Source organism: Pleuronectes platessa, chromosome 4 (genome assembly GCF_947347685.1).
Source record: "Pleuronectes platessa chromosome 4, fPlePla1.1, whole genome shotgun sequence".
Classification (NCBI taxonomy): Eukaryota; Metazoa; Chordata; class Actinopteri; order Pleuronectiformes; family Pleuronectidae; genus Pleuronectes; species Pleuronectes platessa.
Window position 1 is genome coordinate 11376833 of NC_070629.1, and position 26654 is coordinate 11403486.

General features: G+C 42.0%; 1 protein-coding gene across 4 annotated transcripts in view; it reads right to left on the bottom strand.

The window, feature by feature from the left end:
- Positions 1-633: 633 nt before the first annotated feature.
- Positions 634-26654, bottom strand: part of mvb12bb (multivesicular body subunit 12Bb) — a 35817-nt gene continuing 9796 nt past the window's right edge. The window contains exons 4-10 of one of the 4 annotated variants that reach the window (XM_053421709.1): positions 25261-25351; positions 24097-24226; positions 23823-23939; positions 17664-17719; positions 6251-6306; positions 5295-5354; positions 634-977 (exon numbers count right to left, since the gene is read on the bottom strand). In XM_053421709.1, coding sequence (XP_053277684.1) covers positions 936-977; positions 5295-5354; positions 6251-6306; positions 17664-17719; positions 23823-23939; positions 24097-24226; positions 25261-25351 — 552 coding nt within the window. In that variant the 3' untranslated portion in view covers positions 634-935. Of the gene's footprint in view, positions 978-5294; positions 5355-6250; positions 6307-17663; positions 17723-23822; positions 23940-24096; positions 24227-25260; positions 25352-26654 lie in introns of all 4 variants that reach the window. The other 3 variants (XM_053421708.1, XM_053421711.1, XM_053421710.1) reach the window with 3 other exon arrangements.

The following is a 26654-nucleotide window of genomic DNA, read 5'->3' on the forward strand; positions in this document are numbered from 1 at the left end:
GTGCAAATGGATTCTGACAAATTAATTTGGTTGCAAATGAGATGAGAAGTGAGAGGATAGTGATGTTTTGGTGTCCAAGTGTAAATACCTATATCTACCTTTGTATCTAGCAACAAGGAGGATGTTGCAAATAATTTATAATCCTGTGTATAGGATATAAAGTAAATAAAGCTGTGTTGCTACAAAAACTTAAAATTAATAAAGTTTTTCAGCATCCCCCCCCCCCTTGAAACCAGTGTTACATAGGAGCTGAGACTTACTGTTGTTCTAGTCTTAAAGATCTGACGTGGGTGGGCATCTGGGGTAAAAGGCTCCTGTGTCTCAAAGCTCTGCTCACTCTTGCTGCACGCTGCTCATGATGAACTTTGTGACAGAAAGATGCTTCTGCTGGAAAATGAACGTCAGAGGGGCCTGTGTGTGTGTACGTGTGTGTGTGTGTGTGTGTGTGATGAGGCTGCGGCTCTGCTCCCTGTTGTCGTCTCACTGACAGCACGACCCTGTTATTCTGATGAGCACAGAGCGAGTCACAGTTAACATCCCTTTATCACTTTAACTGTACGGGGATATTCATTATTCTATTTTAAACACTTCCGCTGTGACCTCCTGAGTAAGATAAGACAAAACACACACACATTTACCAGAAGCATTTTAAAGACAGATACAACATTTCTAAAAGTTTAATGTTCAACTTTGTATATTATCAAAAATATTTTAAGATTTAACATTTGCATAGAATTCATTAAAACAACAAAAACTTTGTGCAATTTTGCATTAAAATTTAAAGGTTAAAATTACATTATATACATTTGAAGCAAATCTTGATTTCAAAACTTTCTTCATTTCATTAGTTTGTTATTTTACAAATGATCCCTTTTTTTCTTGAGTACTTGTCCAGTCCCTGTGGCTCTGTCCCCCTCGGAGGCCTGGGAGGAAAGTCACAGGGCGATGCTTTGCTCTGCGCTGAAGTTGTAGTAAAACTGAGGAAGACGAATAAGAAGAGGAGTCAGAACACACAGATGACTGAAAGCAAATTGTCCAAAACAGAACAGAGGGCATACATTACAAGAAATCAGTGCCATTAAATTCAGGCTCACAAAATTAGTAGCATTATATAACCAATTTAACACATTTATAGCAGCTGAACCGTGGATTCAAACTTATTGGTTTAATGTTATCTACGCTATTGAAAGCCACAAGCATAAAATTGGCCTTACAGCACAGTGATTAGTGGGTCAACCAGACCTTAGATTGAGGAAATATAAGGAAACACTGCCCCCCTCTGGAGTGTCAAAGACATGACAGCTCAGCTTCTGTTGCATTGGAAGATGGAAAATCATATTTAAAAGAATGTATAAATCATTTTAGCTCCTCCATGTTGTAGAGATCAAGTCTTGGAAGCCTTAGCCACAGTAGCCTGGAGAGCTCAACACACAGCAACTAAAGGAAACACGTGCAAACTCAGAAAATATCTTCATTCACTTGATAACACATCTGCAGCAAGTACAGGCAACACAAAAACACTTCAAATACACACCCAAATACAGAAATGTGCTGCAAGTAGCACAAACTACACTTGAAGACAGCGGCTGCGTAATCTGTGTTATTTGTTTTTATTACCTCAGGTGGAGGAAGACCCTGCCTCTAACCCTGACCAATCAATACTCTTCATGTCAAAACCTAATCCAATCAGAGGTAGGGTAGAGGCAGGCGTTCTTCCACCTATAAGATGGAAAAAGTACTCAGAAAAGAGCCCCAAATATTACAACAAGCATGTCCCAGCCAAGTTCAACACTTGTTTGTGTCTGCTTAAAGAACTTTTGTTTTCAGCTATATTTCAGTATCTACATTCATTAGCTTTATTTGCTTGTGTTTGTGGTTTTGCACGCGTTTTCTGATGTTGCAGTATTTTGAGCTCTCTCTGCCTCTGTTCTCAACCCCCGGATGTTAAGAGTTTCTGGTGCCGGAAGTCGGTTTGTCATATTTAAGTAATATTAAGTTCAAAGGAGTTGCTTTTAGTGCGAATCCAGGCCTATAGGCAACAACATGACAAATCCACATGAACAATTGTCTCTTTGTTAATTCTGTTCTTCCACCATCAGTTATGCTCACTCAGTCAGTTTTTTAGTCCACCTGCAAATATCTAGCCTCAAGTTATCCAAAACTAAAATATCTATATAAATCCCTGAGTTCCATGCATGAAGATAAAGAGATGGTACATTTGGGAGAAGGACAACCCTGACTTGAGATAGTGAAAGGGGAAACAGTTGGATCATGCATCTCAGAAAACATTAGCAGTACAAAAACTTTTCATTATTTAATAAAAATCAAATTATTAAAAAATGATAAGAAAGAAAAGGTTCTAGAGGTACTTGTGATTAAATGATTACTACAATAAAATATTCTAAAAATAGATAGTTTTGTGACTTTAAGTACTGCTCATTTAAGCAGGTCAGACAGTTGTATTACCACAACACAACACTAGGTGTTGCTGTATGATCACTGAAATAACTTTCCGAATCTCCATCAGAGGCCACAGAGCCACAATGGCTGACACTGGGTTCTCCCGATCAAAATACCACCTTCCCCGATTTTCATCTAGTTGAGGCGAAGCTTCAAGTTACCCAAAACCTGTCACATATCACAAGCCTGTTAGTTGTGAAGAAATCCAGTCCCTCACCACACTAAAATACAGACTCAACATCTGGCTCAGTAAATAAATAAGCTAGTGTACGTGTATGTGTGTGTGTGTGTGTGTGTGTGTGTGTGTGTGTGTGTGTGTGTGTGTGTACTAGTGTGTGTGCGGATGATGGATGGGGGAATGGGGTGTTATCAGGGAGAGCATGTATCAATGTCTGCCAGTTTTACACACAGGCTGACAGGACAGTGACACACTAGAACATGGGCGGCAGTCACCCAGACGAGCCGAGCTTCATTTCCTGTCCCTGCTCCACTGCCAAAAATATGTGACATGTTGTCTTCATTAATTCCACCTCCATTTGGAGCTCTCCCTCTCACACCTCTCACATACCCCTGTACACCACTGTCCCTCCATCCATTCACAACCACAACCACACACACACACACACACACACACACACACACACACACACACACACACACACACACACACACACACACACACACACACACACACACACACACACACACACACACACACACACACACACACACACACAACTCTAGAAAAACTGAAAACCAATCACACATAGGTGCTAATGAAAATCTTGTCATGTCTGCACACACACACTTCTTTCCACTCTTGCATACTCCCTCTGAAAATCATTAGCCAGCCGCCAACAACAGTTTTCAGCCGAGCAAACTACATAAAGATGTCACTTTAAATCGCTTACTAATTAACACTTAAAAAGACACAAATTAGATATGCGTGGCTAAAAGCAATTATAATATCCGCAAGTTTTGCGAGTCATTTGGGAAATGAAAAGAATGCCTAATTGCTGGAACCAACATCATCCGAGACATGGCTTAAGTGATGCCTGTTAGGAAATGGTCTTATCTACAACTGTGGCTGTGATTACAACAGTTTTCCTCAATTACATGTGCATATGTATAATTCTGGAGAGTGGGTCTCTCTCATGAATCTATATGTATTAATGGGCTCAGAAACCAGGGCAATTACATTCTGTGCAGGAAGCACCACTAGTTTCTGAAGAGGGGAAAAAAGGCCCAGAGTCAAGTTTGGACAGTGACCTCTTCTGGACAACAGAGGGAGGAATTCACTTCATTTATAAACCTGAGATCCAGTTTCATTCTAGAAACATCCTTTTATCAACCTCAATATTGTGAGTTTTTAGTTTTTTACTTTTTTTTCATGAGTCCCTTCAACAGAAGCACAGACCCAGAAAACACAATGGACTTTAAATTGAAGGTTCAAGGCTGGCAGAGGAGAACTAGACAAAGAAAAGATGCGGCTCTACAGACATGCATCAGTTTATAAAAGAAGAACCTCTGATGTCCGGCGTGTTTGTGAGGAAACTATATTTCCAGCCCTTGTTCTGCAGATATCATCGTGGGATAATAATAAGGGGAGAGAAGTAAAAATAACACAATGGTGAGGGATGTTTCCACTTGGAAACTAATTATCAAGCTAAGCTGTGACTTCATCCTCATCAGCCTGGCCCCGCCATTAATCTTGTGCTGTCGTCCACTTCACTAAATCCTATGTGTTACACTATCTCACATTTACTTCATCAGCTCCAGCGCGACTGTAATTAATGATTTCTCATGCCCTTCCCTTCCCTTCCCCAGCTCAGCTCACCATGTGTCCTGCTGCTAATCACACTCTCTGAGAAGAAAGGCAGGAGGAGAGGGAGCGGGAGAGGAAGGAGGAGGAGAGGAAAAAAAGAAAAGACAAGAGCATATAGGATGAGCAGCCAGCCTGTCTCCACCCTGGACACACACACACATACAGAGACGCATACACACCATTAATACCTGCGCTGACAATGAGCTTCATTCAGATGACCATATGACAAGATGGCGACTGTGTGATTTGGATAGTATGTGACAGAAGACAGAGGCAGAGTGCAGAACAGACACCCAGTTTGATGAGGGAGTGTTTGCTCTGTAACACATCTCAAACCCAACAGCACCTGTTCTTTTACAGTGGTCTGTCACTTCCTGGCAGTTCTGATACCAAGATACCGTGCTAATGAGAGAGAAGGGGGGTTGTCACTCTCTTTAAAGCATGTGCACGTGCGTGCAGACACACACACACAAACACGCACTCACACATGTACACACACGCGCACACACACCCTTTCTTCCCTCTTGCTCTTTCAAACACATGGGCTCTAAAGAAGGAGCAGCACATACTGTAGATGATTTCCTTCCCACTAATGCCTGCAGGCTACAGTGTTTCATCTGAAATAAAGTCCTGCTTTTATTTGCCAGTACATGATCTCCAAAATTTTCACCACTGAAGATGAAGCTGATTGGAAACTTAAAAAGTTAAAAACATTGAGAATCTGAGCAGAGAAACGAAATCGCCTGGAGATCCGCGGCGCTTCGCGAGTTGCTCGATTGAGCTGTTGCACAGAAGAATTGGGGGATAAAAGTCAAGTGTTTTGGAACAGGAGATGAAGCTTTTAAGAGAGAATGGCTGCCTAGTCTGGCCATGCTTTTATTCAATTGGGGCTTAGTGGAGCCAACAGGGCCTCGCTGTCTCAGACACTTAATTACAACCCCAAGACCGTTTGCTTTGCATTCTGGGCCAGCGGCGTCAGCGGCAGCCGAGCGTTGCAGCCTCTACTCACTTCCTCCTCGATCTCTGCCAGGGATTTGATCGTAATGCCCATTAAATTGACTTGCTGTATCTGAAATCAAAAGCAGGGAGAGGAGGAAGAAGGAGGAGGGAAAAAAACACACAGAAGAAACATGGCGGTTAGGCTCATGGCTAAGTAAGCATGCTTAAAATCTTTAATCCTCTCCCTCTCTATGTCAGTACAAACGGGGCTATAGTGACAACCGCCGCCAGCCAGCCAAATGGACTGCATTGAGCCAGCTCTGCCTGACTGCATGCATTCATCACTCAGTCTGAAGGAAAGGAGAGGAGAGCAGAGCAGAGGAGAGAGGAGGAGAGGAATGGGAAGAAAAGGTACAGAAAGATAATAAAAGGAAAGTAAAAGAGAGGAATGGAAAGGAAGGGAGAGAAAGGAAAAGGCAAAAAAGGAAAAGAGAAAAGTAGAGAAAAGGTAGAAGAAAGAAAAGGAGAGCAGGAGAATGGAAAGGGGAAAAAGAGAAAGGAAAGGAAGAGGAAAGAAAGTAATGGAGAGGAGAGGAAAAGAGAGGGGAGACATGGGAAGGAATGCAGAGGTAAGAGGAGAAGGGGAAGGAAAGGACAGGACAGGAAAGGGAAAGAAAGAAATGGAGAGGAGAGAAGAGAAGCGGAAAGGAAAAGAGAAAAAGGATATGAGAAAGGAAAGGAAAGGAAAAGAGAGGAAAGTAGAGAAAATGAAAATGAATAAATGGAATGGATAGGAGAGGAGAGAAAGAGGGAGGACAGAAATGTAAGGAAAGGAGAGAAGAGAAAGGAGAGGGAAGGAGATTAAGGGAAGGAAAGGAAAAGACAAAAGAAAAGAGGAAAGTAGGGAAAAGGAAAAGAAAAGAGGCATGAAAGGCGTGGCAGCAGGACAAGTAACCATTATCCTTCTCATATTAAAAACTTAATTATGCATCTGTCACTAGTTCCTCAAAGATATAATTTTTTTACCTTTTTGGGGTTGTCATAAAACTTCTCAGAGATCACAAAGGGCACATCATCCAGAGCTGCAAAGACGAGAGGAAACACACGTTTAATTTGGACTTTTAAACAATAAAAGAAGCACCCTGAGTATTTCCACAAGAGTAAATGTGGGATTATAAAACAGCAAAGCTATCAGCATCCCCTGTCACCCCCTCCGCTCAGACGTCTCCCCTCCTTCCGTCTATGGAGAGAAGATGAAAGGTTTTTTTTTCTATTCTCCGCTTTATTTGAGCACCTCCACTCTCTCCTCCAAACCCAGCCCTTTTCCAACCCTCTTCCAGTTTAATTACTCTTGATTATTCCCGATTCCGTCTTGTCTGGGAGATGTTCACCTCCCAAACAAAGACACACTCGCACCAGGCACAGAAAAGTGGAAAGAAGAGAGACAAAACATTCACCAGATATCGAATTTGCATGAAAATAAGCCACACTGTTCAACCGGCAAAAAGCGGATTGAAATGAGGACTTGCCAAGAGCGTGGTGGTATAATTAGCATTTGACCAAACAAACGAGCTTCAACAGAGCTATAATTAAGCAGGCCTGTAATTAAGTGTATGCCCTTTATCATAATGATCGTGGTTAAAATGGTGTGATGGCTGCCAGTTGATTATTAATGGTGTAACCCTGTACTGCATGCATCCTGCTCTGGAATCAAGGTGTCATGACTGTCAGGCTAGAGAGCAGCCCTTTGTTTATAAAATACATTAGGGTCCAAATTAACACAGGGTGACAGGGGACACAAAGCCCCTCGTTTCCAGGCTGAAGGGAAAACTGCAGCTGTTCGGCTTCATTATAAAACTCCCAAATCTGGAAGCACAAAACTTCTGCAGCCGCCGGCTTCGTCGGGAGCCGAGAGAGCCCAAGAGCTTCCAAACTGGTGTTCTCTAACCCACAGTCCATCAGAGCTGGCACAGGAAAAGGAACTCATAAATGTAAGCCTAGGCTGCTCAGGAGTCATCGCTTTGGAGCTGACACTCCTTTTGGTCTTTTCCTGTTCACAGCAATATTTTTAAGTATGAAATTCTAAAATATCATTCACTTTGACACTTATGTGACTTTGCTTTCCTCTCTCGGTTATAACACAGATCCCCGGTTTGGCAATTTCCACACCACTGTAGTACAATGAGAGCTTTGTAATCAAAGCATGACCTTCACCCCCACGGCCACAAGAAAGCTTATTTAGTTTCTTGGCTTCCAGTCGTCTCCGAGTAAAAGTGCAGCAATAACAGGAGTCCACATTGGTCCATGGTGCTTTGAACTAAATTACAACATCAGCATGCTAACATCCTCACAATAACAATGCAGTAACCATGCTACCAGGAGGATGTTAACAGATTAAATGTTTACCATGTTTGATGATAATAGACGTTAAAACTAGCTGAAGGCAGAAGTAGTCGTAAGTAGTTGTGGTCGTAATTTAATCTTGTGAACAAACCTTACCTTGGGGCGGCTATGGCTCTCCCATTTTGAGTGCCTTAGTGTCCTTGGGCAGGACACTGAACCCCAAACTGCCCCCGGCGGCTCAGCCGGCAGTATACGATAGATGCATAATAAAGAAATTGCTGCTTATAGATCCATTTTATTAAAGTGTTTGAATTGGATTGAATTGAAGTGCTTTAAGTGGTCATCACGACCAGAAAAGATCTATATAAACACAGACCATTTACCTCATGACTCATTAGACCAATGATGGCGCTATATGAAAATCAAGGGATCACCAGAGTAATTGATGTTTAGTTCATGACATTAGTGTTTGGAATCCACCAAATACTTCAGATATGCAGTATCTATCTCATAAATCCAGAAATCTCTGTCTGTGGAAAGTATATCTCATATTATCAGCTTCACACCTGGTACATGCATTGTGATGGGCGATGTGGGCACACGATACGTTCAATATTAATACACTTATACAGGCGACCAGTGCTCTGTAGCAGCGGTGGTTGGGACTCAGGAATGTTAGTGACGTCAATCAGAACAAGGGCGTTAACAACAATATCAAAGAGACAACTGATTCTCCAGTTTGGGTTCTGCATACACTGTTGAGCTTCAATGAACTTTGAATGAGCAGGTGAACAGGTGAACTTAGTGCAGCAGCTTCAGGGTCCAGAAGCCGGTCTTTACTTGCATACAGGTTTAGAATAGATACTAAACATCTCACTCAAAACCCCAAATGTCAACCTCATGGTGGGAAAAAAAAGAGTCAGTTAATCACCAAAGTCATCAGGACTCATCATCTGGGAACCCAGGATGTCTGCACCAGATTTTATCGGAATACATCCAATAGCTGAAATATTTAATTCATCCAAAAGATGTTCTGTGACACTTACATCCCTGTAGCAGCTTTTGATGAGTGGGTATTTAGAGCAGCAGGGAAGCCAGGCTGACCAGCTAAGCACAATGGCTTGTTGTAGTCATAAAAACAAGTGAATGAACATGCACTGCTGTGTCGCTGGGAGTAGCGTGTCCGAGAAGCGTTCGGCGGGGAGAATACGGTTTAATCTACAGCCAGCCACGAGGAACTGAGATTGTAGCGGCTGATGGATCTGCGTGGCACGGACAGATGAATCCACAAGAGCTGAAGGCCAGAGAGTTTCTTTATTGCTCACGGATTACATTTAAAACCAGATCTCACTTTGTATTCCTCCACCATCTATACTGGAGAGGCTATCTTATACCCAGACAAATGGAGAGGCGCGGGAGATGACTTTGTGGGAAGGAATGAATGCTGCACCGCGGAGAAATCCAAAGGTGCAAAGGGCAAAAATAATGTAAATCCAATCTTCTGACCGGGAATCCCACTTTGAAGCATGTTCGAGGCTCTCAAATGACCAGGCTACAGTCCATTAACTCGTGAGTGTATTACAGTGGGGGGGAACCGGGTACTTATTGGGGCGTTTGGAGTGTATGAGCACAGTCAATATGAAAACATCTGGCAGGAATTTTGGCACAATGACTACATTGATGATGATGGTGATGATGATGGCGGCGGTGAGCACAGAGGTGGCGTTAAGTAAGGAGGACCCTGTGGCTTGAGTGATTGTAGTGTAAAGAACGGAGTCAGCACAGGCCCCGTGTGGATCATTGCCTTATTAATGGCTCCGTCAGGTGCGATGAGCAATGGCTGCATTGTCATCTCCAGCCCCTGGGCACAGATGAATGGCTGTTTCAGGGCGGGAAGGGCTCCCTCGTACGCTGGGCTGAGCACTAATCCCTCACTTTTCCATTGTTGGATGCACTGTCACCCAGGACTTCGGCTGCGCCATACATTGCATCTCCAGGACTCGTACCGACGTGGCCATGTGGACAAGCGTACGTACACACGCACATAAAGCACACGAGTTGTGCTCCGACACTGACTGATGGGAAAATATGTGCGGGTGATCGAGCGTAACCCATATCACCACCACGACTCAAGAGTAACAGTTTGGGAATGTTGATGAACTTTTATTTTACACTTCACTAATTCAGCAGAATTGCATTGATCTCTGTCTGGTGCGATTACTTGGGTGAATCTGTCTCGCACCTGAATTAAGTGAGAGAGTCTCGGCTCGGGCAACAATCAGCAGGAGACCATCCATCACAAAAATGACTGAGCTGATTTCTCTTGTTTAGTATTGTAAAATAATAAATAATAAGTAAAGCTGGTCAAAAAGTGGTTGGAACTACATCTGGAATCTGCCATAAAACAATGGGATATTGCCTCTTCTCGCTGTGTATCCAGGCTAGACATTGCAATGCCTTTCCTGTCGGCCTGACTCTCAATTGGAGCCGGATTCTTTATGCAGACCATGAAGGCGCTATTCTAGTTGCAGACCCCGCTCTCTGTCACCTCTGCAGATAATGGTGAGTAGATGAACAGAGAGCTGGAGGAGGACCCCCTATGCCCACTCACAGCCCTTAGCCCCGCTCTGACATGAGAAATAGTGCCCAGGCCTGACAGCATCTCGGAGACATATTGTAGTTTATTTTGTCGCCCGGGCATGCCATCTGTGCCATTCCAATGGAGGGTGTGTGTTCAGGCTGCTGCAAGAGAGGGCGCGAGGCTCTGGGTCCCTCAGTAACTCTGCAGCCGCGGCAGGTCATTAGTCAAATTGCCTAATGAGAGAGAATACAAATGGCCCCCTACCCTGACAGGAGGAATTTTGGAGGTGTCAGAGCTCCTGACCCGTGCTATGAGAACAGATGATAGCGAGTTGCTATTTTCAGATTCTTTTAATGACTACGGCTCTATGAAACCCATTCTTTTACTTTTATCTTCTCCCCGCTTTTTCAAACTCTCTAGACAGCTGAGCGGAAAAAAATAAAAACTTTTTAATATATTAAAAATCTCTCTGGCAAAAGTGGAAGTGTAACTTTTGAATTATTTAAATGTTTACTGGGGAGTCAATTAACATTCTAAAAAGTGAATAAAATTGATGCCAAAATAGATCACGCACTGAAATGATGTTGAGTGCTTCTGATAATCTATTTTTATTTGTTTCTGCCAGCTGCATGCAACTCGTTTCCCCGTCTCACTGTAGCGTACACAAGTTTCTGCGGCAACTCTGCTGACAGCGAGTCCGTTATACTGAAATATTAATTATACCTCAGCCAAATGTTTAAAATGTAAACAAACTTAAATGATGCTCTAAGCTGGGAAAATGCAAGACATCCAGTGGATACACGTCCGTATAGCTTCAAACTGCAGGCTCGAAAAATACAAATAATGGTTTATAGAGGGGAAGAAGGAAGAACAGGGTGAGTGAAAAGAAGATGCATCATTTTACATAAGCTTGCTGTTTGACCTCAACTAAAATTCGTAGACTTTTTTTACCATTTTCAGCGAGAAATGTTTACTCAGTTTTATTTTGTGTATATGTATATATGTAGGTGCATATGTAAGTATGAGTGTATGGATAAATGTGTATGTATATATGTGTGTATAGGGAAAAAAATCACGAAAAGAAGAAATGTTTAGTATTATATTAGGATGTGCTACTTTTTGTAAGAACACAAGAGAAATGTATGAAATGCACGGAACATTTTACTTTTACATATAAAACCTTTACTCACCTCTATAACTGGCCTTTACAGTCAGATTTGAAATATTAAGATTATAGTTATATGGTGCCAAATATTTATGTCTTCACTGGCAAATAAAAAATGAACATACTGCTTGAAATAATTAAAACAAAAAAAGCGACACAAAACAAACTGTGCGACCAGAGGGATGCAAAATGGCAAGCTTATGTAGAATGACCCACTTACTTTTCCATCTGTGACAAGCAGTCCTTGAAATCTGGTTGTGGGTAGGGAGCCAGGCGGCAGTCCCAGTCAGGCGCTGGTCCATCAGTCTTCCAGAAAGTGGGCAGAGCCAGAAACACCTACAGTGAGTTGGCCACAAACACCGCTGCATAGCAGTGTATACTGTGTGGAGGCACGCAAGTGTGTTATAACTCCTCCAATAATGCATAAGTGAAAGTTAGGTCGTATTGAGTTTAAATGTAGAACAGGATAATTCAATAAAGTATCAGAATTGCAGGGTCATTTGGTATAATTGTAAAGCCTGTTTCTTGATGCTATGTACTGGAGAAATACTGGGAGAGCACTCTTTTGCTGGATGGCTCTCATGAAATTAAATGGACATTCAGACTTTAATCAGCAACACAGTGTCTTTAAGACATTGCCATGGCACTGACATTGATCCCCAGCTGTGGCTGCTGCTCAACGTGCAGCAGAATGTGTGTATAAATGGGGTACGCCTCTCTGGACAAGTGTAAACGCTGGCAGAGGGCTGACAGTAAATTGCATGTGCCGGATGGGACACAGCAGAAGGCACAATTACACAAATCCCCTCTTAATTAGCAGTTCTGTGGGCAAACTAAACCGTAATGATGCGAGGGATGTGGCGAGCCCCGGAAATCCTAACAAGAAACACTCACCGGCACAGGAGACTGGGTCACATGGTTCCCCTGAAGTCGGGACTGACGTGTGATCTGTTTTGATCAGCGCGGCAGCAGGAGATGATCCCCGTGCTGCCCTGCTCCCTACAACCCCTCGCCCTCGCTGAGCTGCTTGCCCTCTGGACTGTGGGTAAAGCAGCAGGCCCTGAGCGGTTGTGGGTGGCGTTATTAAGTTCTCCATGCTCACAGTACCAGGCAATGTAAAGTGGCATCTCACACAGTGAGTAATGAACTGTGCCAGAGTAGAAGCAGGAGGGATGACAGCCAAAGAGGCCTCCTTGGCAGCCACTAACCTGGGCATCCACCAATTTATCATCCCCTAGAACCAATCCACCAATGCTGCGCTGCCATTTGTCATTAATTATGCTAATAAGGACACCATTACTCTCCTGATGAAATGGGCAACTGTTATTAGTATAATGCACTTACAGTTTCATACATATGCATTTGATTATTAGTTTTATTGTGTGTGGAGAAGTGCACTTTAAAAAGAGATAGCTTAAAACTGTTAAGCAAAGAATATTTCCTGCTACAAAGGAGCCCACGACATTTCTGTCCGAGCTAATTGACTCTTTTGGGATGACAAGGCAACACTTTAATAATCATGCACTATTCCTTGCACCCCTACCATAGAAACGGCCCCATCCATGTAAAAACACTGATGGGTTTGAACTTTTTCACGGCAGACTTTATGGCTCTAAGCAAAGCAGTCTGAGCAGAACTATTTAATATACAGTAGCTTCTGGGAGCCCCAGATGCCCTTTTCTACAACGACTTCATTCCCAGAATCTCATTGTGCTTTCTAAATCACACCACAGTATGTATTAGAAGATCATTAATTACAAACTTAACAAGTCAGCAGAGCCATTAAAAGATCTTTAAGGCATATTTGACCATAAATCTCCTTAAACTATATTTAATGACTGGATTTTTGTGAAATATTTTTTATCAAGTTCTAATTAGATGTGTGATAACAAACCCTGCTGTACACGGGGCAAATGAGGGAGCCGTGACAGGCCCATCCATTGAGGCTGTCCACGTCTGGACACTGAAACTAATGGAGCACTGCTTCTATCTCAGGGATGGATAGAAAGCAATGAGGGATGAGACTCCAGAGTCCAGTCTGGCCTGCAAATGCAAAAGTCTGCTAAAATCTCTTATTTGACTATAATAAAGGTCCGAAAATGCCCGAGGGCCTCAAGACTCCAGTCAAAAAAATCCATTAGGATTTATACAGGATTGATCCTCAAATACTTGGCATCATCACAACGGGATCGATCATGTTTTGCTACAAAAGCCGCCTAGTCATAAAGAATGTTTGACATATCAACAGAATAAATTCCAATGGGATTGTTTTTGAGAAGTTTCTCATCTGTTTGAAGCAAAAAAGCACTTTTTAACTGAGGCGATACACAGACTATACTCAAAGAGAGAAAAAATACTTCTTAATCTTCACACTTCACTTTGGTCACAACAGAATGGATTTGTTTAAGATCTCAGATTTTTTAAAATACACACCAATATTTTCCAGACTCACAAAGAAAAAAAAACTTATTACACAAGTACTTATTACACAATCTCCACTTACAAACTGTTTTCATAAACAAACTTTCACTCAAGATCTGAAAATGATTACATTCATGATCTATCCAGACATTATACCATATACTATATACTACCTTTATGACACTAATATTAATTATCCTATAACATAGAATTGTCATGACAGCATGCTGGTGTGGTTTCAATCCCATGCTTTGATCCAGTTCTGTAGTAAATTTGCCATAAAACACTGAAGCTACCCTGCTATGTCAATATGGAAAATGCACAAATAGCTCAAACCTAAACCTGAATTAAAGCTAATTTGAATAATATATGATATAATATACAAGACGTCAAATTATAAAATGAAATTCAGCACTGCTTTATATAATTAGTTTCTGGGATTAGTAAACACATTTAGCTCTTACTCGTGTGTGTGTGTGTGTGTGTGTGTGTGTGTGTGTGTGTGTGTACATTAGGTGTAAATACTTTTCTTCTGCTGAAGCTCTCTCGTGCTCTCCTTTGCCTTTTGCTGACCAGGGGAATTAAGGAGCAAAATGTGGGTTTTAAGAGCGTTCCTTTCATGTCTTGATGTAAGCTTTGGCATTACTTCAGACATCAAGATCGGTTTCATAGAAATCCCATTCCATCTAAAGTAAAAGCTCGGCAGTAAATCTGCCCATACCTCCCCCCATAACACTTCCATAAATGATTCATTCAGCTCAGTTTAGCTGATGCAAAACAGAATGTTAGTGAGTTGTGGATGGAGCCCGAGCTGCAAGTGTAGGACCAACCCGGCTGCTTAGTAATTTCATCAATCTCTGGGAGAGAGAGCGAGCGTGAGAGAGAAAGAGGAGAACGGCGTACACTAATAATAACTTCTGTGTCACTATCCAGAGGTTGTGTTTTTTAATCCCTCAGCCTAAAGAATTGTGTTATTCTAAAATATAACCCCGGCGGTAAAAGCGGTTGCGATCCATCATGGTTTGAGATAAGAGCCGGTTGATCTCCTCCCTCTGTATAGCCTTGCCCAGAACTACACGGGGCGATAAGATGGAACTTTTGTTTGAAACCTGATGAGAACCCTCTTAATGAAAGTGCTGCGCCAAAAATAATCTTTTTTCTCCATGTTAGTCAATCAAGAAATGGTGTAGTTGGGGGGAAAAAGAGGAGAAAGAAAGTAATTTTGCATAATCAGTGAGCACCATCTGGAACAATTAACCAAATTCCACAGAACTCAGAGGATCAGTCATATTGGCTTATTAAAGATCCAGAATTATACAAGTAATAAATCCTTGGAAAAACGAAGCGTACCCCTGCCTGTCACGACTATTTTAACTTCAAATACAGTGGAATACTTGATAAGGCTGAAAAGAGGAGATTAATATATGCAAATTATGTCGAGCATTTAAAAGCCCCCCAACAACTGTCTCCTCTTTTTTCTGTCTCTTATTACAGGGCTTTATGTTTTATTCATACACCAACTCACCTGTCATTTCATAAGCTATAATATTATGAGGGTATTATTAAACAGCATAAAGTACAGCTTTAATTGGAAAGCTCCATTGCATTTTCCAATTATTTGCAGCAAATTAAAAGCAGATGCACATAGTTTAATAAGAATTCTAATATTGTTTCCTGAAAATCAAAAATCACTGTCATCCTGCCAAGATATTTTGCAAACCCAAGTTAATTTTGAGCCTCCTATTTTTTTCTCCTTCCTGTTCCTCCTCTGAAGGATGAACTGTCTGGTGTCTGTTAATTGAAGTTCCCCTAATGGATAGGGAAATAATTGCTCTCCATATTACGTTAGATCAGGGCCAATGTCAGGATGTATTTTTGATTAATGCGATAGATATGTAAATGTATTGCTTTTTATTACGTTTACCTTTTTATCAGGTGGATGGCTGCTGAATACTATATGTTGTTCTGTGGGTAATGAAGTGAGACCGCAGCGCAACTGACTGAACCGTCACATAGGTTTATTTTACAGATATAGACTTTTTTTCCCCAGCACTGTTACATATATTTCTATCAAAGATATGCAACATATGACACATTTCACAAAATGCTAATTTAATTACCTTTAAAACATCCTGCTTTTTCTGTCAATGTATGAATAATGGACCTAATTGGCAAAGGGACTTGGTGTGGATCAAAGCAACACCAGTGAAGAAAAGCAAAAGGTTGGCGCTGCTAGGAAAACTTGATAACTTTTCAAATGAGCTTGAACTGTCAAGTCAAAGAGGGCAGCAAAATAAATGTGAATTAGTTTTTAATATTCTGGTAATAAATGTCAAAGCGCCTGCACATCACATCTGTACATGATGTGACTGCAGATGACAGATTTCCCAGACATGTTACCTCTCCTCCCCTCAGCTTGCTCTTTTTTTTTGTGTTGGGGTTTTTGTTTTGTTGGGAAGTGACGGAGGGTTTAATCAAGAAAGCAGGCAATTCATCAATCCTAAAGAAGGCGCCTGTACAACCCTGACAGAGCGCACATGGTTTTAGACCAACTCGAACCTGGCCAGCTGTCAGCCCACACACACACACACACGCACACACACACACACACATGCACACCCGGGCGCCCACGCACCCACATACACACACACCCGAGCTACCACCACGGTAACAATTAACACAAATAGGCTGTCGGCTACGACCTCACACTTGGTCTGCAGGCTATCACATTGCTAATGAAGGGAAGTTGCGTTCTCTCACATTCACAGTGTGATGCTGTGAGGCTGACGAGTACACGGTCGCAAGCAATAAAGCAAGAAGCATCTCAGGCTAACGCCATTAATCTTCTTTCCTTTAAAATCTCAGCCACTCACGAGGAGACACATAAAGGAAGGAGGAAGAGGAAGCGCGTGCACCTGCAAAGGACAGTTTTTCTGCGGATAAATGATGACCGTTGGCAGCGCTCTGTACAGTATGTGCATGTTCTTCACTGTCACTCAAATCCCGTCCCAGCGGAGGAATCGCACACCAAATGCCACAAACCATTCAGCTGTGTGTTAATGTCTGCTCCTTCAGGGCTACACTCTGCACACTTGTCTGGACTAACTTCTAATGACCGTCATACCAACACCGTGATGTATTCATCTTTGTTTAGTCAATTATGTTCTATTTCTTTCAAATTCATTTAAAGCATTAAAAATAAAACTCACATTTCTGTACATTTCAGCAGCTGTTTAAAACTAGACTTGTATTAAAAAGGGTTGGGTGTAAAGTGGCCGGAGCCTGGGCGTGCCTCTCTCTACTGGAGCAGCAGGAGGAATCCTCACCACATGGTGTCTCTCTCCAGCTGGATAAAAACCTGCCTGCCTTGTTCACCTCGTGTGAATCTCACGCTCTTTTAAGGCTGGAGCGTCTCAGCCGGCTCCGACTCTGTGGCTCTGAGGCTGTCAGAGCTGAGCTCCGCTTCCTAACGAATTAGCCCTTTTTCTGTTTTAGTCATGGGGCATTGTGCAGTAGTTGAGTTTGTCCTTGACAAAGAGAAGAGCATTCGTCCAGTGCATGCACGGTACACATGTGAGTATGGCATGTGATGGATGGTCTTTGACAGCTGTTAAATGTTCTCTTGAGTGTAAAGCCGAGCTCCTCTGGGAAGGCACGTTGGCTCAGATAAGCAAAGCTCTGTGCAGTATCCATCAGTGAGGAGATGTAGACACGGAGCGTTTGTAGATCAAGTAGCAGAGAAGCTTCTTTTATGTACAGGTGGAGACGAGACTGTTTGTAGATGCAACATTGGAAGCACGAGTATTTAACTCTTTCTCCAAAATCACAGCTTCAGTAAGATCTTAGTTTTACAATGTAACGTATGTTGGATTCCGCTGATCGTCTACTGTGACTTTCATGAATGGATTTAAAGTGTGGGACCTCTTTACCTGTCTTGGTGTTGCTCCCACTTCTCTGCAGCTCACAGTCTGGCCTTGTCGTGGTTCTACTGCAGAAAAAAACAAAAGTTCAGTCAACTGATTCCTACAATTGTATTGACAATCGTTATAAAAACACCCAATATGCATGAAAATGTTGTATTTAAGAACACTTTCAGTTTATACCAAGAGAAGTGCTTCAGACATTAAAATGTAAGCATGGCACTCTCCCCTACACAAAGGAATTCTGATCTGTCTACAGGCAAAGCAGAGCACTGAAATACCCGGCTGAAAAGGGAAGAGGAGAAATATGGTAAAAGTTAAACCGTGCCTCAGCTTGTGCCCAGGGGCTCGAACAGACCTTTAACAGGAGGTTCGGAGCAGGATCTTGTTAATTCTGGAGGAACTGAGAGATTCCATTATTCAAGGGAAGTCTTTTTCTTTTTTTTCTACCATTCATGGCCTTGTATTACAGAAAACAGCACAGAATGCACTTTGTGGGGAGTTGAAGTTAACAAACCATATAAGATTGAAATCCTCATCAATCAAGCTATCATGAATTACACCCTGTGACCCACCCCTACGGATCGATAAATCCACAGCAAGCAGGGAAAAAAAAAAATTCACAGCTTCGAGAGGGCTGCATAACATGACATGCTCTGAAGGGAAAATGAGCTCTGAGATGGCATTATAAAACAAATGATCTCATAACGATAATGCAAAGCAGTTGGCGATATAAAAAAAAAGAAGTGTACTGCTTTGGTTAGAGGATACACAGGCAGGCAGTAAGAGCCTGTTGTAAAAAAAAGAGAACACGGCAGACAAGGGCAGGATGGAGAATGCAGGGAAAACTACTGAATTATGAGACGAGGCAAATTTTTGGAAATGAGCAGGTGTGAAGCTACAAATATTAAAGTGTATATCATGTTGTGTATTTGGTCTTTGTATGGTTTACATAATAAAATCAATTTTTTTTTAAATTTAAGACAGATCATATATCCCTGAGGGTGCCTGCACGTGAGTTGTGGCTTTCAAAGCCTTATCTCTCACTATGAGATAAATAAATGCAATAATTTCCATCAAGAGCAATAAAACAAGACTTCTGACGGGCCGTGGTATTTATGAGCTGAAGCCTGCAACTCAGATTTATTTGCAATGAAAGGGTCGACTTTTCTCCTCCTCATTTACATCAGCATTTGGCCATGTTAAATCCAGGCCAATGGTGAATTTTTAAAAGGTTGGCATCAATCTTGCGGGGACCGATTGCCATATTCGACGCAGACTTCCTTTACCTCGCGAAAGGTTGATTTCACCGCAGAGGAAGAAAAGGTACACATCTTTCAAAGCAACAAGGCAGATAACACGGAGGGAAACGGTTTAAATGTCTTTTAAGGAAAGACGAGAGGGACTATCGTCACAGTGTGCCTGTGTTGTGAAATTAGTGCTCCCGAGAAGAAAAAAAAGAACAAGAGAGGAAAAGTATTAAGTCAGGCTCTCTATCTATGTATTTATCAGAAAGAGTGAAAGTGGTACTTAAGATCCTAAAGACTCGGCGTGGATCCAGGGAAATGTGCTCAAGAAACGCTTTTTCCACTGGCCACCTCCGGGGTTGTTTTTCCCATCTGTCTCAAACACAAAACTGTCTTAATCCAAACTGGTGATTTCTAAATACAATTTTAGGTGCATGGGAGAGTGTAACATATGGCAAATCAATTAGAAAACTAATTCTCAAAACAAAAACATGGCAAATGCATTTGCTAATCAACAGCAGTGTTGGGGCTCACATTATGTTGGCCACTGGAGTTTTGACAACAATTAATCCTCATTTCAGGCAAGGAGAGCCATATTGACACATAATCCTAATTTGAATATTCAATTATAGTGTAGTTCCTCATCAAATTATAGTAAAACTGGGAACACGGCCTGAGCGATTTACGTAATTACAACGCAGACCAAGAGTCTCATGTTCCCTTGAAATCTGCCGGAGTTAAAATCATATTAGTGCCGTAAAGCAAAGCACAACACTAAGGATTACATGACAACATGAATTACACTTCTACTGACTTTTTCTCTCCAATGCGTGGTGTTCTTTATTTTGTTCCATGAGGAATAACGAAAAGAGAAGGAAGAAGAGAAAAGTGTGAGAGACAGTGGGGACAGACGTGTGGTAGTCAGTGGAGAGGTAAGATGAGGATGAGAGTAATATCACTGAAGAGCCAGAGCTGCGATACAGAGAGCTGGGAGCGCTTGTTTTGACACACATCCAGCCTTTCCCGTGACAACATCTCCACACCTTCCTCTGTGTGCCGGCAGTGCTGCTTTGTGGAAGCTGCTTTCTCACCCATCATTATCCTCCTTTAAGTCTGGTGTCAGGTGCTGAAAAGAGGATCTCTCTGAATTTGGTGGCAAATCAGCGAACAGCCTGAGCCCATCAGATCTCAGCTGATCATTCGATCATCCCTGGCGACTGCGCCACCTCCCCGCGCTTGATCTTCTCCACTTTTTTGTAACTTTCCTGAACACAACAAAGTAATGACTGAGATTGAGCTGGGAATGATGATTGTTCTTCAACACCCCAGACGGAAGATTTTCAGGGCGACACACTTGACAGGCACAGTGTCTTTCTCTCGCTACTGGTATGCAGTGGGAAGTCTTGGTTAACCAGCGTGCAATGAAAGCTGATACAGTTCTCCTGCAGAGCCGCAGCAACGCGTGGCGTGTCACAGGTAGACGACAGAGCAATCCAAAGCGTATTGATATGCGCGCCAGTTGTGACACTGATGACTCTGTAGGCTTCACGTGTTGAAGAAAAAGCCAGCTATGCAATGGAGGGAAAAAAAGATGCCTGGCCTTGACATTTTTATCGCTGTGCAGTTTGATTTAAAAAGTGTCCGTGTGTACAATAGCCTATTATTCTAAGAGAAATGTCAAAAACCTTGATTCTGAGTGAAGCCAAAGAAATTGCAATATTAGGACAAGAATAATTTATGCTAGCAGTCACCGTAGAGGTCAGATATCAGCCTCAGCAATGACAGTTTTATCAGGAGAACAAATGGCAACGTTGGCCGGCGGAAGAAAGGAGGGGGATACTTTACTGGACACATTAAAAGGCTGACCGGATGGTGCAGGTTTTTCACATTATAAAGTCAGGGAGTGGCTGATACGGTCTGTCCTGACAGATAACAAGCCAAAGTGGTTGACATCAACCTGCAGCTATGAATCAAGACACAACACTGTTGCTGGTTGAAACGCTCGAGACGAACTTGATAAAGACACATTAAAACACACAAGGTTCAAATGCATCTACAAGGCGGGCTGCTTGACAGGGCCCCACCCTCACAGTTTTAGTGGCTCCGTATGGTGCAACAGCCTGGCCCAATAAGAAATAACTATTTTAGGTTTAGTGTTTATCCTTGATCTTACTTTACGAACTCGTAAGATTCCTTTTTTACAGGGTTTCTGCAGTTTCCCCGTAGTTACATTTAAGACTTCTAAATACCACACAGACTGTGGGTTAATACCCGACTCATTATCACACCAATAACAGCATCAACATAAGACATAAAACAAGTGTGATTGGAACAACATGACCTGGAATTCTGTATTAGTATGTCACTTCATAGCTGAATATAACTATAAGTCCTCTACTATACAAATACGTTTGCACAGATTAACCAATTCAAATGATTAATTTATCTTGTAGGAATTCCCGACCAATTGGAGGAAAATCTTACATTTTAAAAAAATCAATAAAAATGTTCAGTTTAAAAAAAAGCTAAACTGACAAAATTACTAGTTTTAGTTTCTGAAACGTGATTTGCTGATTTCTTTGTTTCACTGTATCTGATTGAAAATTGAAATGTTGACCAGAAAAAAACAAGCAATTTGAAGACGTCATATTAGGCTGTTGAATATTTAAAATACTTAACAAATAAACAATTAAGAAAATTGACAGATTGGTCAATAATAAGTCAATAAGTCAATAATAATAATAAGTCAAAAATCGACTGCCTATTATTAGGGCAAGTCAATCTTATTTAAAAAGTAGCTTTCATACAAAAAGGTAGATCTGAGGTGCTCAGGATTCTATTAGATAAGATTATAGGACAATGGTCCTCTGAGCTACTATCACAGAAAACACAAAGCCTTCCTTTAAGACTGATGGAAGAACCTCAGATGTGCCTAATGACACTAACAGTTTGAAGGTGTTCAACATATCCTGACAAAGATACAAACACATTTCATGACCAACCTTACTGGCTACAGCTATGAGGAGAAAGTATTAAAGACTTCTGTAAATTCAATTCCAAACTTAAAAAACATTCCCAGGAGTTGAATTCAGAACATTTTTTTTAAAGATTTCTACACTTTCAGGTTCTCTGCTTTCAGCTGACAATAACAGCACAAAAACAATTCAAATACAACACCTTAGCCTTGATGCAATAACTGTGTGCATCCCATAATGATGCAACACCCTGCAGTTACTGTGTGCTGCAGCTCTGTGCGGCTGAAAAACCTGATTTGCAGTTTACATTTGTACACAACTCTAACAAGCTCTCGCTGCCTGAGGCAACGGAACATTTGAGAGGGATCACTGAAGCTTTCAAAATTATAAGGGTCATTAAAAATTTACACATTATTGACTGTATTTAAAACATCTTTTCCACTGACTGTAAAGAGCACTTAAATTTAAGAGGTGCTATTCTCCAAAGGCCATAAAGTTGTTATAGATAGCCCGAAGGAGGCATGGAGGAGAGAATTTTCTCCTGCTGAATATGAATAAAGTATAGTGGGGTGATACTACACAGACAGCTACACTGTGGTACTGTACTTACATAGGCAATCAGTGAGCTCGAGGAGCTGTTTATAAATCACTGTGTCGGACCATCTAATCTGTGACTTCAAAATAACTACAGAAATAATTATGGCCGCATGTATGGCTGTCTGAGGAGCATGTAACTACACAGAAAGGATGGCAGATAAACAGTCAAAGAACTGCCACTGTGGAAATTGCCCACAGTGCCGTCCTTATGTGTCAGTGCATTATGGATGGAAATGCTCTAAAAGGAAGACTCTCCGACTGTGGGATGAATTTTAATGTTAATACAAAAACAGCAGCCTCTGATCTCAGCAGGCATCAGGAGGGGGTGTGGGTGGCTTCGAGGTGCAATTTATTCCAACCTCTGAGCCTCACCAACTTGAAAGTGGGTTTCAAAGGAGCTGAGGATTACCGGTAACATGTAGACCCAGACTCTCTCCATCACTTCAGCACATCAAAGATTATTGACCATTGACTTCCAAAATGTGGACAATTCACAAATGTCGAGTTTGAAACTGGGTTTTAGATTCCGGGCTGTCCATTTCTACTGTTCTCATTCTGCGGCGTGGCCATGTGAACAGAAGCTCGGTTTGAATACGCCTGCTGGCATCCACTGCTCTGGCCTGTTGTGGCTTTTAAGTGGCTTTTACTCAGCCCGGCACAGGATGGCAGATCATAGCACTTCAAGCTGGCAAAGCCACAGGCACCCCGTGCCAAGCTTCCCTCGCCTCAGCACCGCTACACCGTAGGAGTCTCAATTGTTTATTTACAATTTGCTGTGGAAATCCCCAAGTTCTTCATTGCAATAAATAATTGAGCTGTTTGATCTGGACACAGTACAAAGGGTTGCTCCATTCACACTGAGGCCCGAGGCGGAGGAAGGCTGAGCAGCATGAGCAGAGGAGGGGGACACACACACTCCAGCATGGCGGAGATCTTGGAGCTCTCCTCCCTTCCTCTGCAGCTGTCGCTCCCTCTCCGGGCTACATCTCCTCCTCTTTGTCTGCACATAACAACACTCCTGTCAACACAGTCAGAGGAGCGACCTGCGTCTGCCTCCTGGGATACTCCACAAATAGCAGGAGTTTAGCCCTCATTGAACTCATGTTCTTGTTCAGGGGATCCTGTCTAGTTAGCCTGTCTCTCCGGTTCACCCTCGCTACCTCGTTGTCCAGCCACAACCTTTACGGCAGATTGCCCGGGAATGATCAATTGCTTGTGTCTTCATTGTCGTACATACGGTACAGAAGCGTAACAACAGCTCGAGAGTGAACTGAGTGTGAAATACAAAGGAAAGCAAGAGAAAAGCTGAACTTCAAGAGCTGGTGCAGAATACTGTAATATGACATTACCTTGCTGTGTTTATTTGTGTTGGGATGTCCGTCTCAGCTGGGATTGACGTTTTCTGACACAACTGATGCTGAGGAACCGCTCTGATTTGATACCATATTCCCATATTGTTGATCTCACTATGTAAAAATAAAAGGAGACACACAAAGAGTGTTTCATAGTTTTGAAAGGGCTCTGTTAGTAATCTTAAGACACTTTATAAAGTACAATACACTAAGTGAATGATAGAAGCAGAACCATGACGATTGCATTCATTTCTGGTGCCAAACAGCTCACCCTATACAGGTGTAGTTAACAAGATGTCGCTTGGACTTCGCAGTGATCTGGATGTCACATACAGCCGTCTCAGCAAGCCCACGAGGGCTGATTTTCACACAGAGCCTCCTCTTCCTCGTGGCAGTTTCCTCTGATGAGTCAGGTACAGACAAGGGTGTCAGACAGGAAAACATGGTCACATATTCAGGCCTGTCTTCTCTTGGTTTCAGGCTACAAAATATACCTCAAGACATTTTGAACCTGTAGGAGAAATATGTATTCATAAATCCTGCTTATTCTTTGCTATTTAGTGTTTACCAGTCTCAGAATAAGAGATGAGCTAATATCAGTATAATATCAGTTTCCTGGCGACCTGCTATGCTCAAAGGGAAATGACCGGACAGCGGAGAGTCACAAAAATCCACATGCGTTATTATCATTTTTATCATTTTAGGAGGCAAAATGACAGAAGCAAGTGAATCCTCCATCAGCTTTAGTGCACAACAGGGATTTAAAGTGGATATTCTAGATAGAAACTCATACATAATGCCACATGTATACATTAAACATGGATTCAGACCAAGTAATAAAACATTAAATTACAACATAGCCAAACAAAACATAATCTCTTTTCTTCGTTCTGCCAAAAAAACAACAACATCATTGCCATGGCCTTCTATATTGCATCTGTGCCTCGCTCATTTATTTCCCCAGCAACACTAGAAAGTGCAGTGTAAATGCAATGATAATAAAAATAATAAACAAGCTGTCCTCACTCCCCACACCAAAATATTATTACATTTCCGAGGCATGGATAGTGAGGGGGAAATACATAGCACTCAAAAAGCACTAAAGCATTGGGGAATGCATTTCATTAATATTAGATAACCCCCATCCACTCGTCCTCTCCCCAAATAAATACATAAATAAATAAGCCTCTCATAAAGAAAAGCACAGCTCCAGCTGAGATAAACAATGACTCATGATTCTCTTCTCTTGTACCTCCAGGGCAAAATGTTTATTTTATTCCCACAGTCTGCCATAAATTAAGCTAACCTGCACCCATAAAACATTCACTATCTCAAGCAAAGCTGCCCCTGAGGACCTCCTCGTGAGCTGGTCGGAGAGTGAAAAACAAGCAGAGGAGAGGAGCGAGCCTGTGGTTGGTATTGACTGTTTACTTACTCGTATCCATTGTTTCTAGCACAGGTGTGAAGCCCTCTGGCAACACGTCCTTAATGTCAGTCAGCTTCACGTCTGCAACCACGTCAGGCCCCTGAAAGACAGAGCACGGGCAGGGAAATTAAAGTCTTGTATGCAAATTCAACTTTTAAAAAGGACAGAGTGCACGAACAGAAAAAGGTTCATCATTTTATCGGAGGGCTCAGAAAAGAAAATGTAGAGATAATAGAGCCGATGATTTACTAAAAGCTCAGGAAATCTCTAAAGAGAAGGGTTGACAAAATAGCTGAAGTAATTACTCTCTAATAGCCTTTTTTTTGCAATGAGAGAATGCATCTGTGAACTTGTAATCACTCTCAACCTTTTGGCGAGAAGCTGTGGGATGATGGGAGACAGAGCGGGGAGTCTGATCAACAGAATGGGACTGGTTAAAAACAATCAGGGACTGTGTAGTTGACATTTTCAAGCATGACTCTTCCCTGCCTCCCATTACATTTCCATTTTTTGCCATAATAAATTGCAATAATACACAGCGGCAGTAGAGAGTGGGGCGGACCAGGCGTGACGTGATGCGTCCGAAAAGGCTGGATTCCACTGCTACTGTTGCCCGATAGTCATTACCATTAGAGACATTTTTTATTCATGGTTTTTATACTGACTTAAGGAGGAATATGGATGAATGTTATTACTATGCATGGAACCTTGTTTTTTAGTGGTTTCCCCTTTTTACTGGAGAGATTTCTTCCATCAGGGCTTGACAAAAGGGGCTATCTACCTCCAACCTAGAGTATGATAAATCACAAACTATTTACTTCCCCCCCATATAATTCAGGGGCTAATTTTACAGAATCTGTTTTTGTCATAGACAATTACAGTGGGGGCTCCAATGACTGGCAGACAAAATATCCTTTGTTGATGGCTCTGTCATGTTTTATTTGTGTCAAAGCCTTTAAAACAATGTGGACACATATTTTAAGATAATATACAGGAACTAGGGGGAGGCTATTTGTATGCTAGATACTAAACAGAGGAGCAGATTGAGCTCGGGCATGAGGCAGCCACTACCAAGTTGCCCGGCTTCTCGAGGACACACAGCAAAAAATGAAAGACTTGATTAAGTCCTGAAATTGAGCTGATGCAAAATAATAACAAAAATGCAGCTTTTGTTTACGATGCTGTCTGCATTATCTGCCTGCAACCCAGGGAAACAAATGGATAGACGGCCAACAGTAAGCTGTATGAGCTGAGGTTAGACAGGCTGATCACCCAGCAGGTGTATTTATGGCCACAGAGCTGCTGACAGCCACACAACAACACATCAGCTGCAGGCTGCAGAGGAGACAACAATGACTGGTGTTATACTGATAATTCAAAGGTGTTATGATACCCTGCAGTTC